The following is a 21,031-nucleotide window of genomic DNA, read 5'->3' on the forward strand; positions in this document are numbered from 1 at the left end:
TTTAAGATTTTGAGTTTTCCAGGGAAAAATGCCTCTGTTCCACCCATGCCAGTATTCATTTCAATGTTTACAAAAATTTGGTCCAAAGTAAAATAGCCTCACGTTGTTTCAACAGGAGAAATAATGCAGTGCAAACAAAGAAGAAATGTTTGATGTGTAAGGAAATGTCAAGAACCCCTCATCAGAATGAATATCATTCTATGATTTCAGGGTCTAAGCACCTCTGGAAGTGAGGTTAACAAGGTAGAACCCCAGGACCTTTTGGGGCAACAGCGGAGAGGAGCAAACCAATACCTCAAGAACATGAGCCTCAAGTCCCCAGCGTCTGCTCTTCCCTTTGAGAGCAAAGGCAGCCATATCATGGCTAGAAATGGAAGCTGTTTTCTAGTTCGGCACACCCCTCACCCCAGAAGGGTCTGCCACATCAAAGGTAAGGGAACTCGAGATCCTAGAATCTCTCTCTCTCCCTGCATTTGGACTACTTGATGATTCTGGTGGGTAAACACAGGGATAGTACTCAGAATACTTATCTAATGGTGAGGCACGGGTATGGACCATCGAGACCAGAGACCAGACTTGACGTTAGAGTAGAGCCTGCAAGCATCCCCTGTGCCAGGCATTAACCCTGGATTTCCTGACTGTTAGGAAAGGGACCTGGAGGGGGGCCAAAGAGTTCACAGGCAACAACTGACCAATTGGTATAAAAGTATTCAATATTTCAACAAACTGCATATTCGTGCTAGCACTTACAGGCTAAATGTTAGCCCTAGAGAAGCATGCATTTTACCCTCTAGCCCTTTTCCCCTTTCTGTTACTTTCTCTCCTTTTTTCTCTTCTTTCTCCCTCCCTCCTTCCATCTCTCTTTTTCTCCATCTTTGCCTCATGTCTTCTCTTCCCCTTTTTCTCTTTTCTTTTCTTTCTTCTTTCTTTCCTTCTCTCTCTTTTTCTTTCTGTCTTTTAAAATTTAGTTTCTGTAACATCATATACTGCTAATTGTCTCCCCTATCTCTCTGACTGCTCCTTCCCAGAGTTGTTTTTTTTTCCCCCTGATTCTGTAGTAAATGTTGGAGTCCCTCACAGCCCAGTCCTTAGCCATTTCCTCTCTTTAATCTATACCGTGACCCTACTACAATTTACTCATTCACAAGTTTCAAAAACTGAATAGACCAAGTGCTTTCAGATGGGTGTCTTGGACTCAGACTACTCTTCTAAAATTGAGACCTCCATATTCAATTGCCTGTTTGACCTATATGTGAGGCATTGGATCCTTCATGGGCACCTTGAATTTGGCTCTTGGAAACAGAACTCTGGATCTTCCTTCAAAAGTGTATTTCTCCAACTACTCTACCTGAACTAGTAAGTGGTACCATACATTTTGGGTCTTGCTTGACCTCCTTCCTCTCCTTCCTTTCCTCTTGCAATACTTAACTTGATCTTGTCACTTTCTTTTCTAAATATTTTGCAAATTAAGCTACTTCTCTCCCTGGCCACTGTTACAGCTCCTTTCTAGGCCATTATTATCTCTTGGTCTGACTGCTACTTTTGTAATTCGTAGCCTCCTAACTGCCCTCTTTCCAACCCTGCCCTCATCCTATCCACTCTCCACGGAATAAGATCATATTAAAATGCAAATTTAACTGTTTCAATGCCCTACTCAAAACCCTTCAGAGACTTCCCATGTATCTAAGATAACGTTTATCTTGATGTAAGACTAAAATGTTCACTATGTTGTGGCCTCTGCCTCTTATGACTCATCTCCTATCCATAGCCACCCACCCACCCATTTTCATTATATGTATGCCATACTGCACTTGCCTAAGTTCCTTGAACGTATAATAAGACCTTTCCCATCTCTGGATTTTCACTCATACTATTTCCTCTCACCAAAAAATCCCCTCATTATTTGCTTTTTCTCGTTTCTCAGGTTTTGGTTTAAGTGTAACTTAAAAAAAGACTTCTAGGCTCCACATCTTCAATCTAAATTCACTTTCTTTACTGTATATTCTCATAGTACTCTATCGGGGCAATGGTCTTAGATCAGGTTCTCTGGAAACAGACTCTGGGATGGATATTTGTGTGAAGGAGGTTTATTGGGAACTGCTCTTAGGAATAACACATATAGGGGGCCAGGGAAGCAGGACTGGACAGAGGTAATGTAAATAAAAAAAGCCTCAGTCAGTCCCATAAGGAGCCATGGACAGCTCTGTGGAGGTGTCTCAGCTTAAAGCAAGGGGGTCAGGCCTTTGTAACCCCCATCAACCACTTATTGGTCAAGTTTCCGTCATGCATGAGAGCTGTCTTCAGCTGAGAGCAATTCCCAGAGAGGGACTCAGCATGAGCCATCAGTCGCTGACACATGTCAGGTGGACGGATAAGCGTGCTAGTCCTGAAGGCATGGTTTGGGTAGTGCATCCCCACATCTACGACAGCAACTATTGAAGCTTATGACTAAATATTTTTATTTGATTATTATCAAATATCTTCCACAAATTTGTGAGCGCCTTGAAGGCTGAAGATGTGTCTCTTTTGCTCACCACTTATTTTCAGTTTCCTAGTGTGGCTGAGATATGGGAGGTACTAGATAATTCTTGTGGAAGGAAAGAAGGAAGCTTAAATATAGATAAAATTTAAATAAAAATTTAGAGTCTCTAAAAGATTTTAAGAAGGGCTCATGTTGTACCTCAGCTATCTAGTTGTGTGTCCTTGAGCAAGTGATTTCATTCTTTAAAAGACTCCTTCTAGCTGTATTGTAGAAAGTGGAAGGGGAACAGTGGCCTTAGAAGAGGTTAGGAGATCAGTTGAAAGGCTGACCCAGTCATTCAAGTGAGAGGGATGAAGGATGGGCCAGGGCAGACAGCAGGTTAGAGAAGTGAAGACTGAACTTTGGGTTAGAGCAAGAGAAAAGCCCAGATGAGCAGTATAGGGAAAGTCATCACAGGATTATGAGATAAAATAAGATTGAATGAGAATGGCTGGGTGAACACCAAAGACAAATTCCTAAAGAATATCAGGAAAATGAAGGCCAAGAGAGAGCAAACAGATATTACAATAAAGAAGTCATAGATGCCTTGGAATCTGTTGTCTTGACAAAATCTGACAATACAGGTTTTTAAAACCCACATGAGAAAAACGTTGCATTTCATTCGAACTTTTTTTCTCTATGAGGGCAAATATTACCAAATTGAGTGTAATATTTTTTTCTGACTTCCAAATACTTGAAAGTTCTTGATATATAAGTCCTGTACATGTAATTCACATTCTGCCTTGAATTATCTTATACCTATAATCCAGTATAAAACTGTTGGCAGGCAAAGGTTGACTTTTATGTCTTCAAATCCCCTACAATGCCTACCACAAAGCCTTGCTTATAGTATGGTGTGTCCACATATAAATATACGTTCAACTGGATAGAAAATATTCTTTGGAAATCTTTCAAGGAAATCCATGCTAATTCTAGAAAGCCTAGTAACTGGAATTGCATGAGGAAGAGAAGAGGAGCAACCTGCTCTATTCTGACTGTTAACAGATCTGTAGCTTGAACCCACACTCAGCACAAGGACACTACAACTGGTTTCATTAGTTTCACCCCAAATATAATTCTTATAGTCCATTTTTACCAACATTCAAATGTTTAAGTCTGTGAGATCTAGGTGCTATTTTAGTAGATAAGTCCTTAAAAAATTAAATCATCAGTAAGTTTGTTCGGTCTAAGAAATGTCAATTTAAGTCTCCATTTGTGATACATCTATGCTTTTTGTTAGCAACACAACAAAAGCCAGTTTCTGCTCACTGTGTACTTGGAGGAGATAGGAATAATAGGAAATAATTATAATACATTGTGTTATGGGCAGTGATAGAAGAATGCTGGAAATTCAGATGTAATACACAGATAGGGAAACCACTGGATGAGTGTCAGGAATGCACTTCAAGAGGTTTATACTAGAAGATACATGATGAAAATTAAGAAGAAACAATTAGCGGGACTTGGGGGCATTTACTGGATTTAAGGATGGAATAAAAAGTCTCAAATTATTATCAATTTTTTTTTTTTTAGTTTGGTTAACTGGGTGGATAGGGAACCAACTATTAATCTTGAGCATATAGGATGAAGGACATATGTAAGAGGTAAGATTAAAAGCTTCATTTCAGACAACCTTGTACTTGATATGCCAATGGAACATTCAGGAGTAAATGACCAAGTAGAGAAATTGATAGGAGGACTTGGAGGCTAAGGGTTAGATGAGGCTAAAGTAGATGTGAAAAGCAGGAGCATATAGGTTAAAACAGTAATGTTATCGCCCAAGAAAGAAATCCCAACAGAACTCTGAAAAACACAGGGATGGAAACCCAGAGATTTTCAGAAAATCCAGAGAAAGAGACTGAAAAGAAATAGCAGAGATGTTTGGTAGAAAATATCTCTGAAAACAGAGAGAAATGATTTTAAATTACATTTGCTTGGCAGAAGTTTTTAAGCTGTATTCAGAAGAGTCCTAGAAATCTAGGCAAGAGACAAAGATGAAGTAAAATGTGTTTGAACAAAGAGCACAGTAGCCAAAGAAATTTGAGTACCCCTACTTCATGGCAAAAAGCATTATATTTAGTCATGGAATTAAATGAGGCTTTTTGGAACTTTTGCTAAAGCTGTATTTTGAGATCATTTATGCATGACTTGCTAAGAAGTAATTTAGAAACTAGCCCTATGATGGTAGCCTATCTCTAGGCTTTTTTGCTTTGGAGAAAACTTGATAGAAAGGAGAGAGATTGAAGATTTCTTTGAAAAGAGTCACTGGGGTGCTGTGTACTTCCCTTCCCCTCCATGAAGAGCAGTAGTAGCTGCCTTTACCAAACGTCCAGGGCTTTCCAGGGAATCATTTATGGAGAATGTCTAGAGAGGAGACAGACCTCACAGGCTAGCTATCTCCTTGCCCATGCTGTTCTTGGTCTTCCCTACCCTGTTTCTGTAGTGGATCATGGGGAGACTACACAGTGAACTTGTTCTGTATCTTCTGTGTTATGGAGGACACAGAGAATGGTGTCTGATTCTCCTCTAAAATGTCAAGACAAGAGCTGCCTGGAGTTAGCTGAAGCTCACTGTGTCAGTGGCACAGATTGGGATTGAGTTGCTCTCCCACAGAAGACCAGGCAGAGTGTTGTTTCCTGTGGGCTGGAGTGGACACTCGGAGGAAGCTGGTCGAGAACTGTCTTGCAAGGACCCAGCCCAAGAGGATTAACTCATTGGACAACTCCAACCCAAAGAGGCTGGTGACGTTTCACCTGGGGTGAAGGTGGGAAGGAAGAGATGTTAGCAATTATCTGGTAGATACATTATCCATGACAATGAACAGTGTCAGAGATTTCCTCAGCCAGGGGTCTCCAAAGAACCCATAAAAATACCTCATGAGAGAAAGAGCCAGCATTTCTTCTCTGCCTCACAGATCTGTTTTCACAGATGCCTCAACACTAAATTAGAACCACTAAGCAAGCAGGCCTTTGTGTCCCCTTCACTATTCCTTTTTCCTCCACCCCAACTCCAGAGGAGCTGACAGCGGTGAGTGGGGAAGGAAGAGTGGAAGAGCAAGGGGGAGGAAAAACATTCCATACCCCCACTCCCCTGCTGGTCTTTAGAGGCTGGGTCATCTTTGGCCTGGAGAGGAGGGTGTGATGTGGAGTAGTAATATTTTTATAGCACTTGCTATCTTGATAGTAAGTATTTGTCATTCTTGATGGCAAGTTTTATACACAATAAAGATTAATGCAGTTACTTGTTATTTTAAAGTGAACTTTAAAATTTAAACTTCAACTTATATTTAAATATTTAAAATTTAAAATTTTAAACTTAAATTTTAAATTTACCTTATAAATTTTATTATTTTGCTTATACATCTAGAAAATTTTAACAATCACTTCAAGGGGATCTTTGATTAATATTTAGTCCCATTTGTAAACTTAGTAAAAGAATACCTTTAAAGATTTAAATGCCAATTACGCATTAAGTAGACTTGATTTTTTTAAATATTTCACATCTTTATCCTGTGAATTCTCACCAAGCTATAAATAACACCTATAAAATAAATAAATTAAGCATAAATATAGACAAATATATTATTTAAAACACTTCTATACTGTTTACCAACGTAATGATATTCTCGTGCTTTTCTGCCTAATATTATATACATTTTAAAAACACACATGCAATGGTTTTTACTAAACTTAACCGATGAATAAGAATAGTGTGTAGTTCTCACATTTTATAATTTCTATCTTTTATTTGAAACCTTCCCAAAGTTAAAAGCACACCATCAAGTAGAGAAACAGTTACCTTGGGAAAAAAAAAGAAAAAAAGGAAAAAAAAATTAGAGTTACTTTCGCATTAAACTGGGGTTGCATATCAGTCAGAAATAAGGCAGGAATGTGAACTTTGAATCTTCACCCGGCAGTCTCTGAAAGGCGAGTCCTTTGGAATCCTGCAGAACAGAAATTTGATGTCCAGTAGGGGGAGCTGGTCCTTCCTGAGCCCCAGACTCCATTACCTAATTCTCCTGTATTTTGAGGAAGTTAATGAAATTCTCACTCATCTTGTCCCGATCTCCTTCACTGCTGGGTTGGGTTTCACATTTCCCCGACTACCTTTAAATCATTTAATACTGTCCCATTAACTCTGTCCCATGACTCTGAAGCCATTAATGACATTGCACTTTCTGTATTTTTATGTAGTTCTTTCCTAACTCTGGGATAGATAGAATCTGAATTCTTTCATATTACTTATTACCATTTTTTAATTAAAGGAAATAACAGAGAAAATAGGGATTTTGCCATTGACCTGTCTCCATATTAATATTTTATTTCATTTGGTAAGTAATGTTTCACCATGCACCTGGTCAATCACTAAGATAAAATGGTAAGATGTGGTGTTATTTTCAAAAATTTTATTCTCATTTCTATTTGGAACCAGTTACTATCAGTAAAGTTCTAAGTATCAGACTAAATAAAAGGTTTATATTTGGTTGTGTTATTCATTCATTTGATAAATAATCATAGAGTATCAGCTTTGTGCAAGGCACTATTCTAGACACCAGGAATAGAGTGGCAAAAAAACAAAACAAACAAAGTACATGCTTTCGTGAAGCTTACATTCCAGGGCAGCTCAGCCCAGCAATATGCAAACCGATATGATAGGTCACAAATGCTATGGGAAGAATAAAAGCACTCAAAGGGACAGTGTGAGGGGGTAAATTTCAGTCAAGGTTTCCAGCCAAGAACTTTTTGATGTCATTTGAACAGATGAGAAGGCGGTGGACTGATAGTCCTAGAAGGAAATTGAGAAAAATGGGCAAGTATGAAAAACACTATTCAGAAGCTTCCTGTGCAACTTCTTGGAAACAAAGCAGACATCCATTCCTATCTCTCAAAACTTCTCACTGTTTAACATAGAGCAAAGTCCTGTATACCTTCCTAAGCTGTCTAGTATGTCATGACCATGGCATTGATACCAGGAAGAGGATCTGTCTATAACTCAATAAATCAGTCAAAGGCAAATAACTATTACAAGAGAGTGAAGGAGCCTAGAAAGCTTAGACATGAGGAAGAAGGTTCCTTTGTACCGTGTTTTCCTTCCTTCCCTCCACCACAGTCTACCTCATCCTGCCTCCTATTCCGAGCTCCCGTTGCCATTTAAACCTTCTGAGAGGACAAAAACAGGGCCAATGTATGTCTTTTCAGAGGCCGTGTACTGAGACATTCTGGATGCTTCCAAACACCTGAATGTGATACTCATGAAGAGGGCTAACACAGTTCCTCAGTCATCCTCAAGACTTGGGAAATGAGAGGTCTGTCTGCGATAGAAGCAGATCTGTTGTACTTGACTGTTAACCCCAAGATCAAAGATGTGAGCCTGGTTCTCAAGGCTACAAAGATGGCAGAACATTTTCAGGAAGCATGTATGGCAAACATAATTTGCTACACTGACCTTCAAAGAATATCCACCTGACACTGGTTCATACAATTTACAGTCTGACATCTTAACAATGTGTACACTTAACAATATCTGATCAGGAAATGGCTGATCATTTGAAGAAAATCTGCCCCAAACCTAATGTGGTGGTTTGGTCTGTTTATCCTTACCTAGGTTTGAATAACATTCCCATCTGTACCGTGAATGATGATGACAACTCATTGGGAGCATTGTGGGGTGTTGGCCAGTTCGACCACTTGGAGAAGGACGAGATACCATTTGCCAAAAGCGGTTATGCACCCAGCGCTGTAGCCCCGGAGAGCCCCGTCAGAGGAGTCTCGCCAGCCCCAAACAATGTCAAGGTGCCCCCAAGGCCTCATTCTGGTGAGTCCCTTGCAACTCATGAAATCTTTCCTGAGGCCTCCTGTAAACTATCGGGGGCGGGGGCGGGGAGGGAAGGGAGGATAGTCTCTATGATTGTTGATGTAGCTGCAGTGATTTTTAAGTCGTCGAGAAATTTTCTCACTATGAAATAGAAATTCATTATAAAAAGCTTTCACACATTTAATCTCATTTCACTCATTTAATCTCATTTAAACTCAGTAATGTTAATACATATTTTTGTCTTTATTATGTCCAGGACATAGATGTGTGGTTCTTGTCTCTAATGCCGACAAAAGTAACTAAGAGGTACTAAAAATGAATGTTTAGCGAACAAGATTGGGGAAACTACTGCAGCAAAAAGTGAGTCAGGGAAATGCAGTAGCGATGGAATTTCGTGCTTCCGTCTTCCCCCACCAGATGGTCAGCTCCTGAAGCTCGGGGCCCAGTGTTATTGCCTTCAGTGTTTCTGGTATTCTTGATGTCTCCCCAGGTCCCAGCACAGTGTTTGATCTTTAGAAATCAATCAATTAATTGATGTTTACTGAAATGAAACGAAAAGTGTATGTAGTGTAATCAGCAGAACAAAGAGTTAATAAAGGGTTTTGGAAGTTAGAAGAGGAGATTTAATATTTTTCATCACAAGGAAGCGTTGGTAAATTGTGTGAGGGAAGAGTTAACTACACTTAATTGTGATCATCATTTTGCAGTATATACACATATCAGATCATTATGTTGTATGTCTTAAACTAATATATTTTTAAAAATTATAGTATGGCAAAATCTAAAGCGCTAGGTAAAACAGAAGGAATTCTGGGTGGTGGAAATTGTATCCAGTTCTCTTTCTCTGATTTTTTTTTTAAGATTTTATTTATTTATTTGACAGAGACAGCAAGAGAGGGAACATAAGCAGGGGAGTGGGAGAGGAAAGCAGGTTTTCCACTGAGCAGGGAGCCAGATGTGGGCCTTGATCCCAGGACCCCAGGATCATGACCTGAGCCAAAGGCAGAAGCTTAACCCACTGAGCCACCCAGGCACTCCTCTCTTTCTCTTTTTACTGAAAGTTTCAGGGCACATGAAAATTATTTTGGTATAATGTGGGAAAATATATTATCCTTTAAAGGATAACCATAAGACGGACCATTAGTACTTACCATGTGATTCCAATCTAAGGTCTTCACGCTTGTTAACTCATTTCATGCTTTCAAGAGTTCCTCTTCCTTACATGCTAGCAACAAGGAATCAAAACCTCACATATGCCACCTTCTTTCGTTCGTTCTCATACCATAAAACCCAGAAACTTAACAGTTACGTTTGCAAAAGCCCCTTGATGGGAAGTGTCACCATCTGGTAAGATTTACATTTCAGATGTGGGGCTCAGGTCATTGTTTTGGCTGCTGTCTGCCCTCAGGCATGACTGGAGACAAGGACTTTTCCTGCTATGATATCCCAGTGCTCATATTCTGGAGTTATGGGTGTCTGTGGCAAAGTCACCCGATACGGTGGCTTTCTGACAGTAGCAGTGACCCAGTGCCTAATCTTTAGCCACACAGATGCTGTGACAGCAACTGAAGTGTGAGGGGCATCCTGACTCCCCTTCCTCCTGATTGTGATAAAGGCTGTGCCCCATGGGTCGCCCAGGGACAAGGTTCTGCTCTTGAAGTGATTTGCGACGGTCAACACGGTCAACACCAGAGTTTACTGCTCCAGCCCTTCCAGTGAAATTGCAAAACCTAATTCTCTGTCTAATTTACAGTCTAGTTTAAAATAGAGTGGTTTCTGTTTCTCACCATGAACACTAACTTGATAGACTCACAGCCCCTAACTCCGTTCTTCCTACTTCCTCCCTGCTCTCTTCTGGAGAGAGGTAACTTTACAATATTTTTCTTTCTACAGCTAGGACTAATGACTTCAGTTACTTTTGGGAAATGCACCAAATCTTTTCATCTTTTAAGAAATTATGTTAACTGTTTTTCCATAAAAAAGATAACATTGCTTATGGAGAATATAACAAAATTAATGCAAAAGGGAATTACGTAAACATTAAAATGGTTTTAGCGTGGTTTTGTAAGATGAATCTATGAAATGTGTGGGGGTGAGAGATTGATGAAATAAGAAATAAAATAAAAAATGAAATTATAACTCAGCACACATCTCCTTCTGGCCACAGGTCAAACAGCGCACATATAATCTCTTTGATTAGAAAAGGTGTTGGTTATATGGACAGAAAACAGAAAAACATGTCATACTGAAATATGTATTTTTAAAAATTAGTTTATCCAGATCGAGAAAGCTCTTCCAGTCTTTCTTTGTACCATCTTCCTGGGCATTGAATTAGTTTTGTAAACATAAAGATCCTTTTATCATGTTATTGTAGTATAACTTTACCTGCAAGGTTTCCAATATTTAAAAACATATTTCTGAGTTGACCTTATTTGAAATCCAGGTATACTCTCATTTATTTCAGCAACTGATGTCTGTGTCACATGGTAGAAGTTTTTTCAGTTTGATCTAAATATAATTTTCCTGCAATATCATTTCAGAGCCCTGTAGAAAAATCAAGGAGTGTTTCAAAACTTCCAGTGAGAATCCCTTAGCAATTAAGAAGGTAAAGAAACAACTATTTACAATTATCTATTCAGTTCAATTTCTGTCATTTCCTCTCCTTTTCTTCCCATAGCTTTCTGAAAAAGTACATTCCACAATATTTTTTACAGCTTTTTAAAGCATTTTTTAATTTAAATTCAATTTAGTTAACATACTCTGTATTCTTAGTTTCCCGGGTGAAGGTCAGTGATTCATCAGTTGCATGCAACACCCGGTGCTCATTCCGTCACGTGCCCTCCTTCATGCCCGTCACCCGGTGACTCCACCCCCCACCCTCACCCCTCCAGCAACCCTCACGTTTGTTTCCTAGAGTCTTTTATGGTTTGTCTCATTCTGTTTTCATCTTATTTTATTTCTCCTTCCCTTCCCCTATGGTCATCTATTTTGTTTCTTAAATTCCACATATGAGTAAAATCATATGACATTTCTCTTTCTCTGACTTATTTTGCTTAGCATAATACTCTCTAGTTCCATCCATGTTGTTGTAAATCGACATAACATAATCCTGTATGTTAACGACTGGAATTTAAATAGAAACATTAAAAATGGTTTATTTAACTCAGCAGCATTATTTTAAAATTTACCCATGTTGTTATGTTGACCAATAACTCATTCCTTTTTATTGCTAAGTAGTATTCAGTTGTATAAGAGTATCCCACAATGGGTATCCCACAATTTGTGTACATGCTCACCCGTTGATGGGACATTTAGCTTGTTTCCAATTTTTGCCAAAGCTGATATGAACATCTGGGTACAAGTCTTTGTATGGGTATATATTTTCTTTCCTCTTGGTTAAATAGGTAGATGTGGAACAACTGGGTCTTATTATAGGTGTGGGTTTAAATTATTGAGAAATTGCCAAAGTGTTTTCCAAAGTGGTTGTATGAATTTATATTTCTGCCAGCAGTTTACCGATTTCCTTTCCCCCACATCCTGCCAAAATTTAGGATGGTCAGTATTTTTAACTTTAGCCAATTTAGTGGGTGTGTTGTGGTGTCTCACTGCGGTTTTAATTTGCATTTCCCTGATGTCTAGTGAGGTTGTCATGTTCTTCTTCTTCTTTTTTTTTTTTTTTATGAGAGAATCTCTTTTTTTCTTTTAAAAAGATTTTATTTATTTGACAGAGAGAGATCTCAAGTAGGCAGAGAGGCAGGTAGAGAGAGAGGAGGGAGCAGGCTCCCTGCTGAGCAGAGAGCCCGATGCGGGGCTTGTAATGTAATGGTATCATGACCTGAGCCAAAGGCAGAGGCTTTAACCCACTGAGCCACCCAGGTGCCCCTCTTGTCATGTTCTTACTTGCCATCCATATACCTTCTTTTGAGAAATGTGTGTTCAAATATTTGCTCATTTTATAAATTGGGTTGTGGGTCTTTTTATTATGAAGTTTTAAAGGTTCTTTATATATTCTAGATAAAAATTATTTTGTCACATATACATTTTACAAATTTTTTTTCCAATCTGAGGCTTACCTTTGATTTTTAGAACAGTGACTTTTGAAGAACCAAAATTTATAATTTTGATGAAGTCCAAATTTAGAATTTTTCTATCATAGTTTCAGGTCCACATGATGTTTACCTCTCTATTGTGCCTTACTGTAAAGGCTAACCTCTAGTACAATGTTGAATAGAAGTGATGAGAACAGACACTGTTGCCTCACACCTAATTATAGCTGTAAACCTTATACTTTCATCATTGAATGTGATGTCAGTTTTTTTGTTTATAGATGCTCTTCACATGGCTTGAGGAAGTTCCTTTCCATTCCTAGTGTTCTAAAAGTTTGTATCAGAAATAGGGATTGGTTTTTGCGTAATGCTTTTTCTACATGTATTTGAAACGATCACTCTTTTTAAATCTGCTAATATGGTGAATTGCATGGGTTAACTTCTAAATGTTAAACTACCCTTGCATTGCTGGGGTGGGAAACCCAGTTGGTCATGTTGTGATATTCTTTTTGTATATTTAATTTCATAAAATATTGTTTAACATTCTTGGTCTATGTTCATAATGAATATGAGTTTGCAGTTTACTTGTAATGTCTTTTGTGGTTTTAGTACTAGAATAACCCTGGCTTCATAGAGTAAGTTCAGAATTTCTCTTTAAAATTCTGGGAGATTTTATGTAGAATTGGTACTGTTTCTTTCTTAAAATTTTGTAGAATTCTTCAGTGAAGCTGTCTGGGCCTGGAGTTTTCTTAGAGTTTTAACTACAAATTCATTTTCTTATTTTCATATAGATGTAGACCATTCAGATACAGATACATTCAGGTTATCTATTTCTTCTTTAGTGAGCTTTGGTAGTTTCTGTTAGTCAAAGTATTTGTCCATTTCATCTAAGTTGTTCAATTTACTGGTATAAAGTCATTCATAACATATCCTTTTAATGACTATATGATCTGTAGTGATGTTCTGCCTCTCATTCCTGACATTGGGAATTTGTATCTTCTTTTTTTTCTTGATGAATCTAACTAGAGGTTTGGTAGCTTTATTGAATTTCTCAAAGAATAAACCTTTCATTTCATTGATGATATCTGTTGTTTTTCTTTTCCTATTTCATCGATTTTGGTTCTTGTCTTTATAGAAGATGGAAACTTAGGTCATTGAGTTGAGACCATTTTTCTAAGATGGTCATATATTATTATGATTTTTAAATAAACACCGCTTTGGCTGCATGCTTCAAATTTAACAATGAATTAAATAAATTCAACTTTCATAGAAAATATAAGGGGTTGGATATGCATATTGATTATATTATGCCTTTGATTTAGGAAGAAATAAAGGTAAAAAAGCCACTGTCTCCTCCAAAAGCATGCTCCAGTGCTGACTCCTGTTCTTCAGAGGTGATGAGTACCAAGACTGACGTCAAAGAGAATACTGTTTGCATACCAAATTATCTGGACCAGGAAATCAAAGTAAGAGGCAGGTTTCTTAAATCCATAACTGGGGAAGAGCATGAACATACAAAACATCACATTACTAACATCCTTCAGATTCTTTAGTGGTTCCCTTAACAACCAAATTGATTTAAAACCCCTTAGCCTGAAATCCAAGGCCTACTTCAATTATTTCCAGTCACTGTTTGTTACAGAAGCACAACCCTTGGTTTAGACATAAGGAAGAACTTGGCATTTGCCAAACACTGGGCCCTTTCTCCCCATGTTTTTCTTTATCTTCCTAGTGCTTGAGAGGCACTACTCGCTGTTACCTATACATTTCCTTCCCGTACTTAAAGGCAGAGTTCCTCCAATCAACTTCCATCTCTCCGTCTTATCTGTGGAAAACTGTTTCCTCAAACCTACTCTGCCTGGGGTTATAAACTCAGTTGTATTTACAGTTGTGTCATATCAGAGGACTGGAAGGTTCTCTCCGACCACGGTTATTTCTGAGAATGACATAAAACGAAGAACAACTCAATCAGCTGATGTTTGCTTTCCTCCTTTGTTTTCCTTCTTTAGATCCTTTTGGTAACCTCCACCTTGCTTCACAGTAAGACCCGCTGCAACGAATTAAGGGTGAAAGTGTTATAATGATGACTTTGATGGCAGTTTTAAATGAGTCCTCTGTAGTAGCAATTACAAATAGAAGAGCATATTATAAGGATTGTTCTTGAATAATCCTGATAAGGAACTACTTTAAAAGGAAAGCATAACAGTGGTGTTGGGTAGAATTATGCTGATGATTAAAATGAGGAAAATGAAAGGAGAAGAGAAGAGAGTATCTGTAGACAAGAGTTATGGTTATACATGTGTTCGTGATGATTCTGGTGAAAGACTCCTGATTATATAGAGTCTTCAGAATCACTGTCCATCTTACTGCTACACTCTGGCACCACTGATTCCCTATAAGAAATCTCTTCTCCCTGATCCTTTCAGTGGTCACCGTCTTCTCATTAAGGTCTCAGTTAAAATATCACGCAGAAACATTTTCCCTGACCACCCAGTCTGAAGTAGCTACCTACTTACCCTCTATGCTATTACCTCTGTTCTTCTTTGCATAGCGTATGTCCTATTTGATATGTTCGTATTTATTTGTTTCAGTAATGTCTCTGCCTCTCACTTCACTCACACTAAAATTTAAGTCTTATGGGATCTCATACTCCTCTGTCTTGGTTCCTGCTTTATCTTCCTATGTCTAGATAAGTGCTAGACCTCTAGTAATCATTAAAAAGCATTTACTGAATGTTGAATACAAGAATTAAAAAGAAAAGTTTTACCAAGGTCAGAGTGGAACAGTAGGCAATCAGTTAACTGACATAGGGCCTGCCTATTATAGGTCATTCTGATATGCTCACATCTGATAAACACAACCAAACCATAAACTGAGTGGAGTTTGAGTCAGGCTGTCTTACTTCCTTAGGCACATCAATATTGGGCCAGCAACATGATCCTACAGAACTGGGCTTTGGGCATCTATAAAAGAGCCCTCCTCTCAAAAGCGTCTTCTACCTCACAGATATTGACTTAACTGGACATCAATACAAAATCCACTAAAATGTAAACTCTTTGACGGAAAGGATCTTTTCTTTCTACTTCACAACTCATTCGTCAGCACTCATCGCTTTGCTTGAAAACTAACTGCTGCATACACAGCATGGCATTTTATCAAATAGTTGGTGGCTATTTGTGAAATAAATGAAAACAGAGGGGGTCAAGTGAGAATATAAGTCTTACCAAACTCTTTTGGCTTGTATAAATGAGTCCTAAAAATAGATCCATCTTGGTTGTATTCCAACCTTTCATACCTTCTCCAAAAAAATCTGAACTCTCTTCCTATTTCCTGCAATCCAGGCTGGTAATTCTGAATAGCTGAGAAGGCAAGACATGTTTGTGCAGGGGTGTGTATGAAAGAGTATACAGTTTCACAATTATTACTTTATAGGAAAAGAAAAACAGAGTTCTGTGTCTCCTGATATCTTGTCTTTAGACTTCCTCTCAAAAATCTTGAATTTACAGAAATAATAGTCTCTTTACTATTGACATGGAAAGTCTGCCAAATACTTTCATTTATTTTGTTATCAATGACAAAATACTAGAGTTTGGGAATACAGTTCATTCCTTTATTCACATAGCTTATGAGAGGAATTGTACAGGCATTGTAAGAACATTTAGGAGATTTTGGAGCTGAGAGATTCTTCAAAGGGAAAGAAACCTAAAGAATATTTAAGATACAATTAAAAGATGAAGATTAGTATGGAAGAGATCATTCCCAGACAAGAGACCTTCATATCTAAAGGCTAAGAAGCGAGAGCACTGTTCATTCAAGAAACTAAAAACATTAAGGCTGATTCGGAGGGAGAAGGCTTTAAGGTTTGAGGTTGGAGACTTAGGCATAGACCAGAAATAAGTGTTCAGATTCATCTGAAGTGCTGTGGGAAGCTAGTGAAGAATTTCAAACACCAACTTATACTGAAATCACTTTGTAAATATAAGAATTACATGGTCAGATTTGTACTTTAGAAAAATCGCTCTAGATACAATATGCAGAACTAATTTGGAAGGTGGAGGCCAAATGGCACAGAAGGCACTCTGCTTCCAAATGTTAGATTAGGTCCAAGACTTAGCTTCCTGCTGTAAACAACTATACAAAACTGGGGAAACACATGAAGAAACTGTTTTCAGGCATTAAGCAACAGACAGCACAGATTTATGACAGTTCAGAGAGGAGAAACAATTGGGATGATTTCCACATTAAATCTAGAGGGATCTGTAAGTTAAAAGAAGCTGGGAGCACTGTGTAACCACCATTTTGATGAAAAAACCATTAAAGGCAAAGTAGCTTTGGGAATCTTTTGAAAAAAAGAAAAAATTTCAGGCAGACTAGGGAAAAGGATATTGCAGAGTAGCTTAAGCAAGAACTGATGATAGTTTAGACAAGGTCAGGGCTGTAGGGATAAAAAGAAATGGAGAAATGTGAGAAATATCGAGAATGAAGCATTTACTGAACTTGTTGTCCAGCAACATATTGTAGATGCAAGGGAGTTGTCCACGATGGATCTCTGGGTCTGGCTTGGACATCTCTTCAGGGTTTGCAAATGCTATCCACCGAGACAGGGGGATGAGGAGGAACCAATTGGAGCAGGTTCTAGAAAGAGAAAGATGGGCTTAGTTTTAGATAATCTGGGTTCTTTATATTATATAATATTATAATTATTATTATTATAAATATATATCATATATATATATGACTGAATTTCAGATGGGTCTAAATCTAAGAATAGACACAATTTAAGATCAAACTGAAATCATCATTACCCATGCTTCATGTTTGTATGTTGATGCTTATTATAGCCCATTTTTATTACAGTTATTTCATATATTTATCTCCTCTCTCACCTGCATGTCAGCCCTTAACTTCAGATGAAAAATGTCAAGGAGGGATTCTGATTGACAAAAGGGAATTATGTCCCTCCCCCCCGCCCCACTGGGCCAACCACTGTGTTCAGGGAACTGAGGAAAAATGACTCCAGCTAGATTCACCCACTACGGAGAAGAGCAGTGCAGTAAGGGAGAGTCCAGACAGTTATGGAAAATTTCAGTTAGAACCCCTGGTACAGGGGCACCTGGGTGGCTCAGTCATTAAGTATCTGCCTTCAACTCGGGACATGATCCCAGGGTCCTGGGTTCAAGCCCCACTTCGTGCTCCTTTCTTGGTGGGAAGCCTGCTTCTCCCTCTCCCACTCCCCCTGCTTGTATTCCCTCTCTCCCTGTGTGTGTCTCTGTGTCAAATAAATAAAATCTTAAACAAACAACAACAATTTTAAAAAGCGTGGGGGGGGGAAAGACCCTGGTACAGCAGGGTAAGATCCATTCTCCAAAAGAAAAAAAGTGAATCTTGCTTCCAGAAAATTTGGGTACTGAGCAGACAAAACCAGAGGAATGCTGTATCACCTTCCACAAACTGTTGCTTGTGTTGGAGAGGTTTTGTTTTAAGATTCCACTGCATACTATTTGACATAGGGTTCCCAGGCTAACATCCCAACTGACTTAACTGAGCGTCACGTGTAGAGTGACTTTTGGAAAGATGAGATCGTGGAGGAGGTAAAGGAAGTATTAGAGACCATGTGCCATTTATTTGCTCCCTGTGTGACTCTAATACTCTCTGTCAGATTCTGGCGAAGCTCTGTAACATTTTACGCACTGATTCCCTGGCCGAAGTTCTACAGTGGCTGCTTCACGCAAGCTCAAAAGGTGAGATTAAAAGAAGCATTTGCAAACACTGAGCTCAGTGCCTTATCAGAAAATAGGGATGTGCCAATATCTGAAGTTTTCAACCTTGGCTTTGCAAACATACTGCTGCACTTTTACTTCCCTACTGATTCAGTATCCGAGTCTCTGCAGCCCTCTCTGACTGCATTCAACTGGTCATTCGATGACCACAAATTTGGCATGTCCCAATTGAAACTTCTTGGGGTGATGTGAAGTGCTTGTGTCCAGGGTTGGTTTTTGCTGCTTCTCGAGGTCGTGTAGATCTCAGGGGTCTCCCTGAGCATATCTTCTGGCCGGATGTGAACCCTGAGTGCAGAGTCTGTTTCCTTTCTCTGATATGATGGCAGGAGCATGGCCTTCCAAGTTCTGGAGTCTAACAGCCTTGCCAACTCCTCCACCAAAACCGTCAGTTCAGTCCTCTCCCAGGCTCCTTTGGGACCTTTGTGGACTGTTCCATTGAAGCATGTGCCAGTCCCAGGGGGGCAACCATAACTGGCAGAGTAGCTGTCCTGAGACCTAAATGGTCCTCAGACTGACTAAGGCAAAACTTCAGAGGTGGGTGGAGCCTGAGGATTTGTATTTCTAACAAGTTCCCAAGTGATACTGATAATGCTGGTCTGGGGGCCACTCTTTGAGAATCTGCACTAATAAGGTTAGGAAATGTCAGCATGTTAGGGATAGACTAATACTTTTGAATAGGGAGCATTTTGGAAATAGTCCTTTACCTAGAAATCCAAGACTACTTGGCAAGCAGTTAAGAAGTATTTGGGGGTAAGGAGTCTTTACTACTTATACTTTTGTTTTCCTTTTTAAGAATGTAACTTTAAAAAATATATACAAATAATAAGTGCTTACTGCTGGGGGTGGGAGGGGGGGACCCAGATGCATCAGAAAAAATACAAGAAAAGAAGAACAATAATGAATCAAATCATCATAAATATCATTTCAGTGATGACTTTGGTATCTATCTTTACAGATATGCTTGTAACTATTATTTATCAGTCTATATTTTAATGAGGTCATATTGGTCTTAGTATTTTGTATAGATATGCTTTCTTTTTTTATTTGGCAACAACCTGAAATTTTGTACTCAATATTTAGGTTATTCCATTGCAATTTGGGGACAAGTCCTTCAGTGAGTTAACTACTTGGGGCAGTCCATAATATCACAGGTCACAGATATCACGGTGATGTGACCCAGCTTGTCCACAGAAACGTTGACTCACAAATGAATGTCCACTCAGCAAACATATCACCAGCCTTTCACACTACAGTGCTGGATAAAATAACAAATCCTGTGTTTCTAGCCAACGTGATAATTATAACCTCCATGCCTACCCCCCCTTTTTTTTAATCAGAAAAAGAGTGGGTCTCAGCTTTGATTCATGCTGAACTGGCTGAAATAAACTTGTTGGCCCAACGAAGAAACATCACAGCAAACCTAGCAGCAGGGACTAGGAAGCCACCCAAAGTTAAATCACCCCCAAATTCACCTGCAAAATTGAAAGTGATGACCAGAACGAGGCAAGAACATCAACCCTCCAGGTAATTAGATATAATGGCTATTTACAGGGCATGTGGTACAGAAAGACTTAATTTTATTTTCATTATCTTTCAAAGCACTAAACATGCTGATGTTTCAGTCTCTTCTTTATTCAGTAAATGACCACAATGTGTATTTGTTTTCTTTTACTTTCATAAATGTAATATGAGATTCATTCTAAATCCTATTGTAGCCATCCAGACATCTAAGAAAATTTTTTTTCATTTGATCTAAACATGAAAGCAATAAAGGACACCAAAATTGTATTACATATTTTGTTAAATGCATCTCACACAAGTATCACTTTTCTTGTGTAGAACAATGATAGATTAAAATAAACTGCTTCACTTAATTTTCTCTGGCACACTCCTGGAGGCTGCTAGGATGAAAATAAGTATTATAGGAATTGGGAATTTTTTTAGTATAAATTTTTCTTAAATGTTATTAGTTCAATGACAGAAGAAAATACATATGCATACTCAATGTGGTGAAAATGTAATAAGATATTATTTAAGTCAGAAGAAAAAATCTTGTTGCTTTAAAATGAAAAGTTAGGTAACGCTTAAATCAAGAGAAATTAAATATTCAAAACCCAAGTCACTTAAAAAATCACTGAGACAGAGAGTTTTGTATTGCAATTTGTCTCCACCTTAAAGTTTCCATAAAATTGGAAACTGGGAAATAGGGTTAGTCTCTCTATGTTAGTGAATAATGTATGATACTGTTTAGATGTTTACTCAAAGTCAGAAGAATCTTTTGTTGGAAAGTATACTTAATACTGTCTGCATTGAAAAACAAAGAATCGGGATAGAATGTTTAAAATATGTATGTAGTTAACATATTGATGATAGTGCAGTCAGTAGAAAGTACTTGTATATACCTGTGAATTTCATTTTCTCTTTCTCCGATTATTTAGAGTATCAAGCCAAGGATCTGAAGGAAATAATGAAGTGCCAAAAGGTTAAGTACAGTTTGTGATAATTACTGAGTTGGTATAGGGAAACCAGTAAGTATTTAAATCTGTGGTTTTAAAGGCAGTAAAATTCAATATTGATTTCCAATTACCTTTAAGGGACAGTGTCTGCTGAATTTCTTACCGAGATAAATTTGACATAAACTTAACTTTGTTTTGCAAGGTCAAGTGCCTCATCGGAGACCAATGGATACTCTTTTAGAAGTAAGATAACAGAGTAGCAGGAAGTGTAGGTTTGGACACGCCAATCCAATAGCTCTGCACTGACCTAAAAAAAGGACAATGATCTCAGAGTTTGGTTCTTCATAGCTTTTAACTATCGAGCTCAGCTATTTTATTTTTTTTTTTTTTTTTTTTTTTTTTTTTTTTTTTTTT

At 38.2% G+C, this 21,031-nt stretch overlaps 1 protein-coding gene across 1 annotated transcript in view; it reads left to right on the forward strand.

Annotated features, from left to right (window-relative positions):
* The first annotated feature begins 303 nt into the window (after positions 1-303).
* Positions 304-21,031, forward strand: part of C1H4orf17 (chromosome 1 C4orf17 homolog) — a 22,216-nt gene continuing 1,488 nt past the window's right edge. The window contains exons 1-7 of the mRNA XM_059394709.1: positions 304-430; positions 8,126-8,335; positions 10,876-10,940; positions 13,704-13,847; positions 18,041-18,122; positions 19,499-19,685; positions 20,600-20,643. Coding sequence (XP_059250692.1) covers positions 304-430; positions 8,126-8,335; positions 10,876-10,940; positions 13,704-13,847; positions 18,041-18,122; positions 19,499-19,685; positions 20,600-20,643 — 859 coding nt within the window. The remainder of the gene's footprint in view (positions 431-8,125; positions 8,336-10,875; positions 10,941-13,703; positions 13,848-18,040; positions 18,123-19,498; positions 19,686-20,599; positions 20,644-21,031) is intronic.

This window comes from Mustela nigripes, chromosome 1, assembly GCF_022355385.1.
Source record: "Mustela nigripes isolate SB6536 chromosome 1, MUSNIG.SB6536, whole genome shotgun sequence".
In the NCBI taxonomy this organism is placed as follows: domain Eukaryota; kingdom Metazoa; phylum Chordata; class Mammalia; order Carnivora; family Mustelidae; genus Mustela; species Mustela nigripes.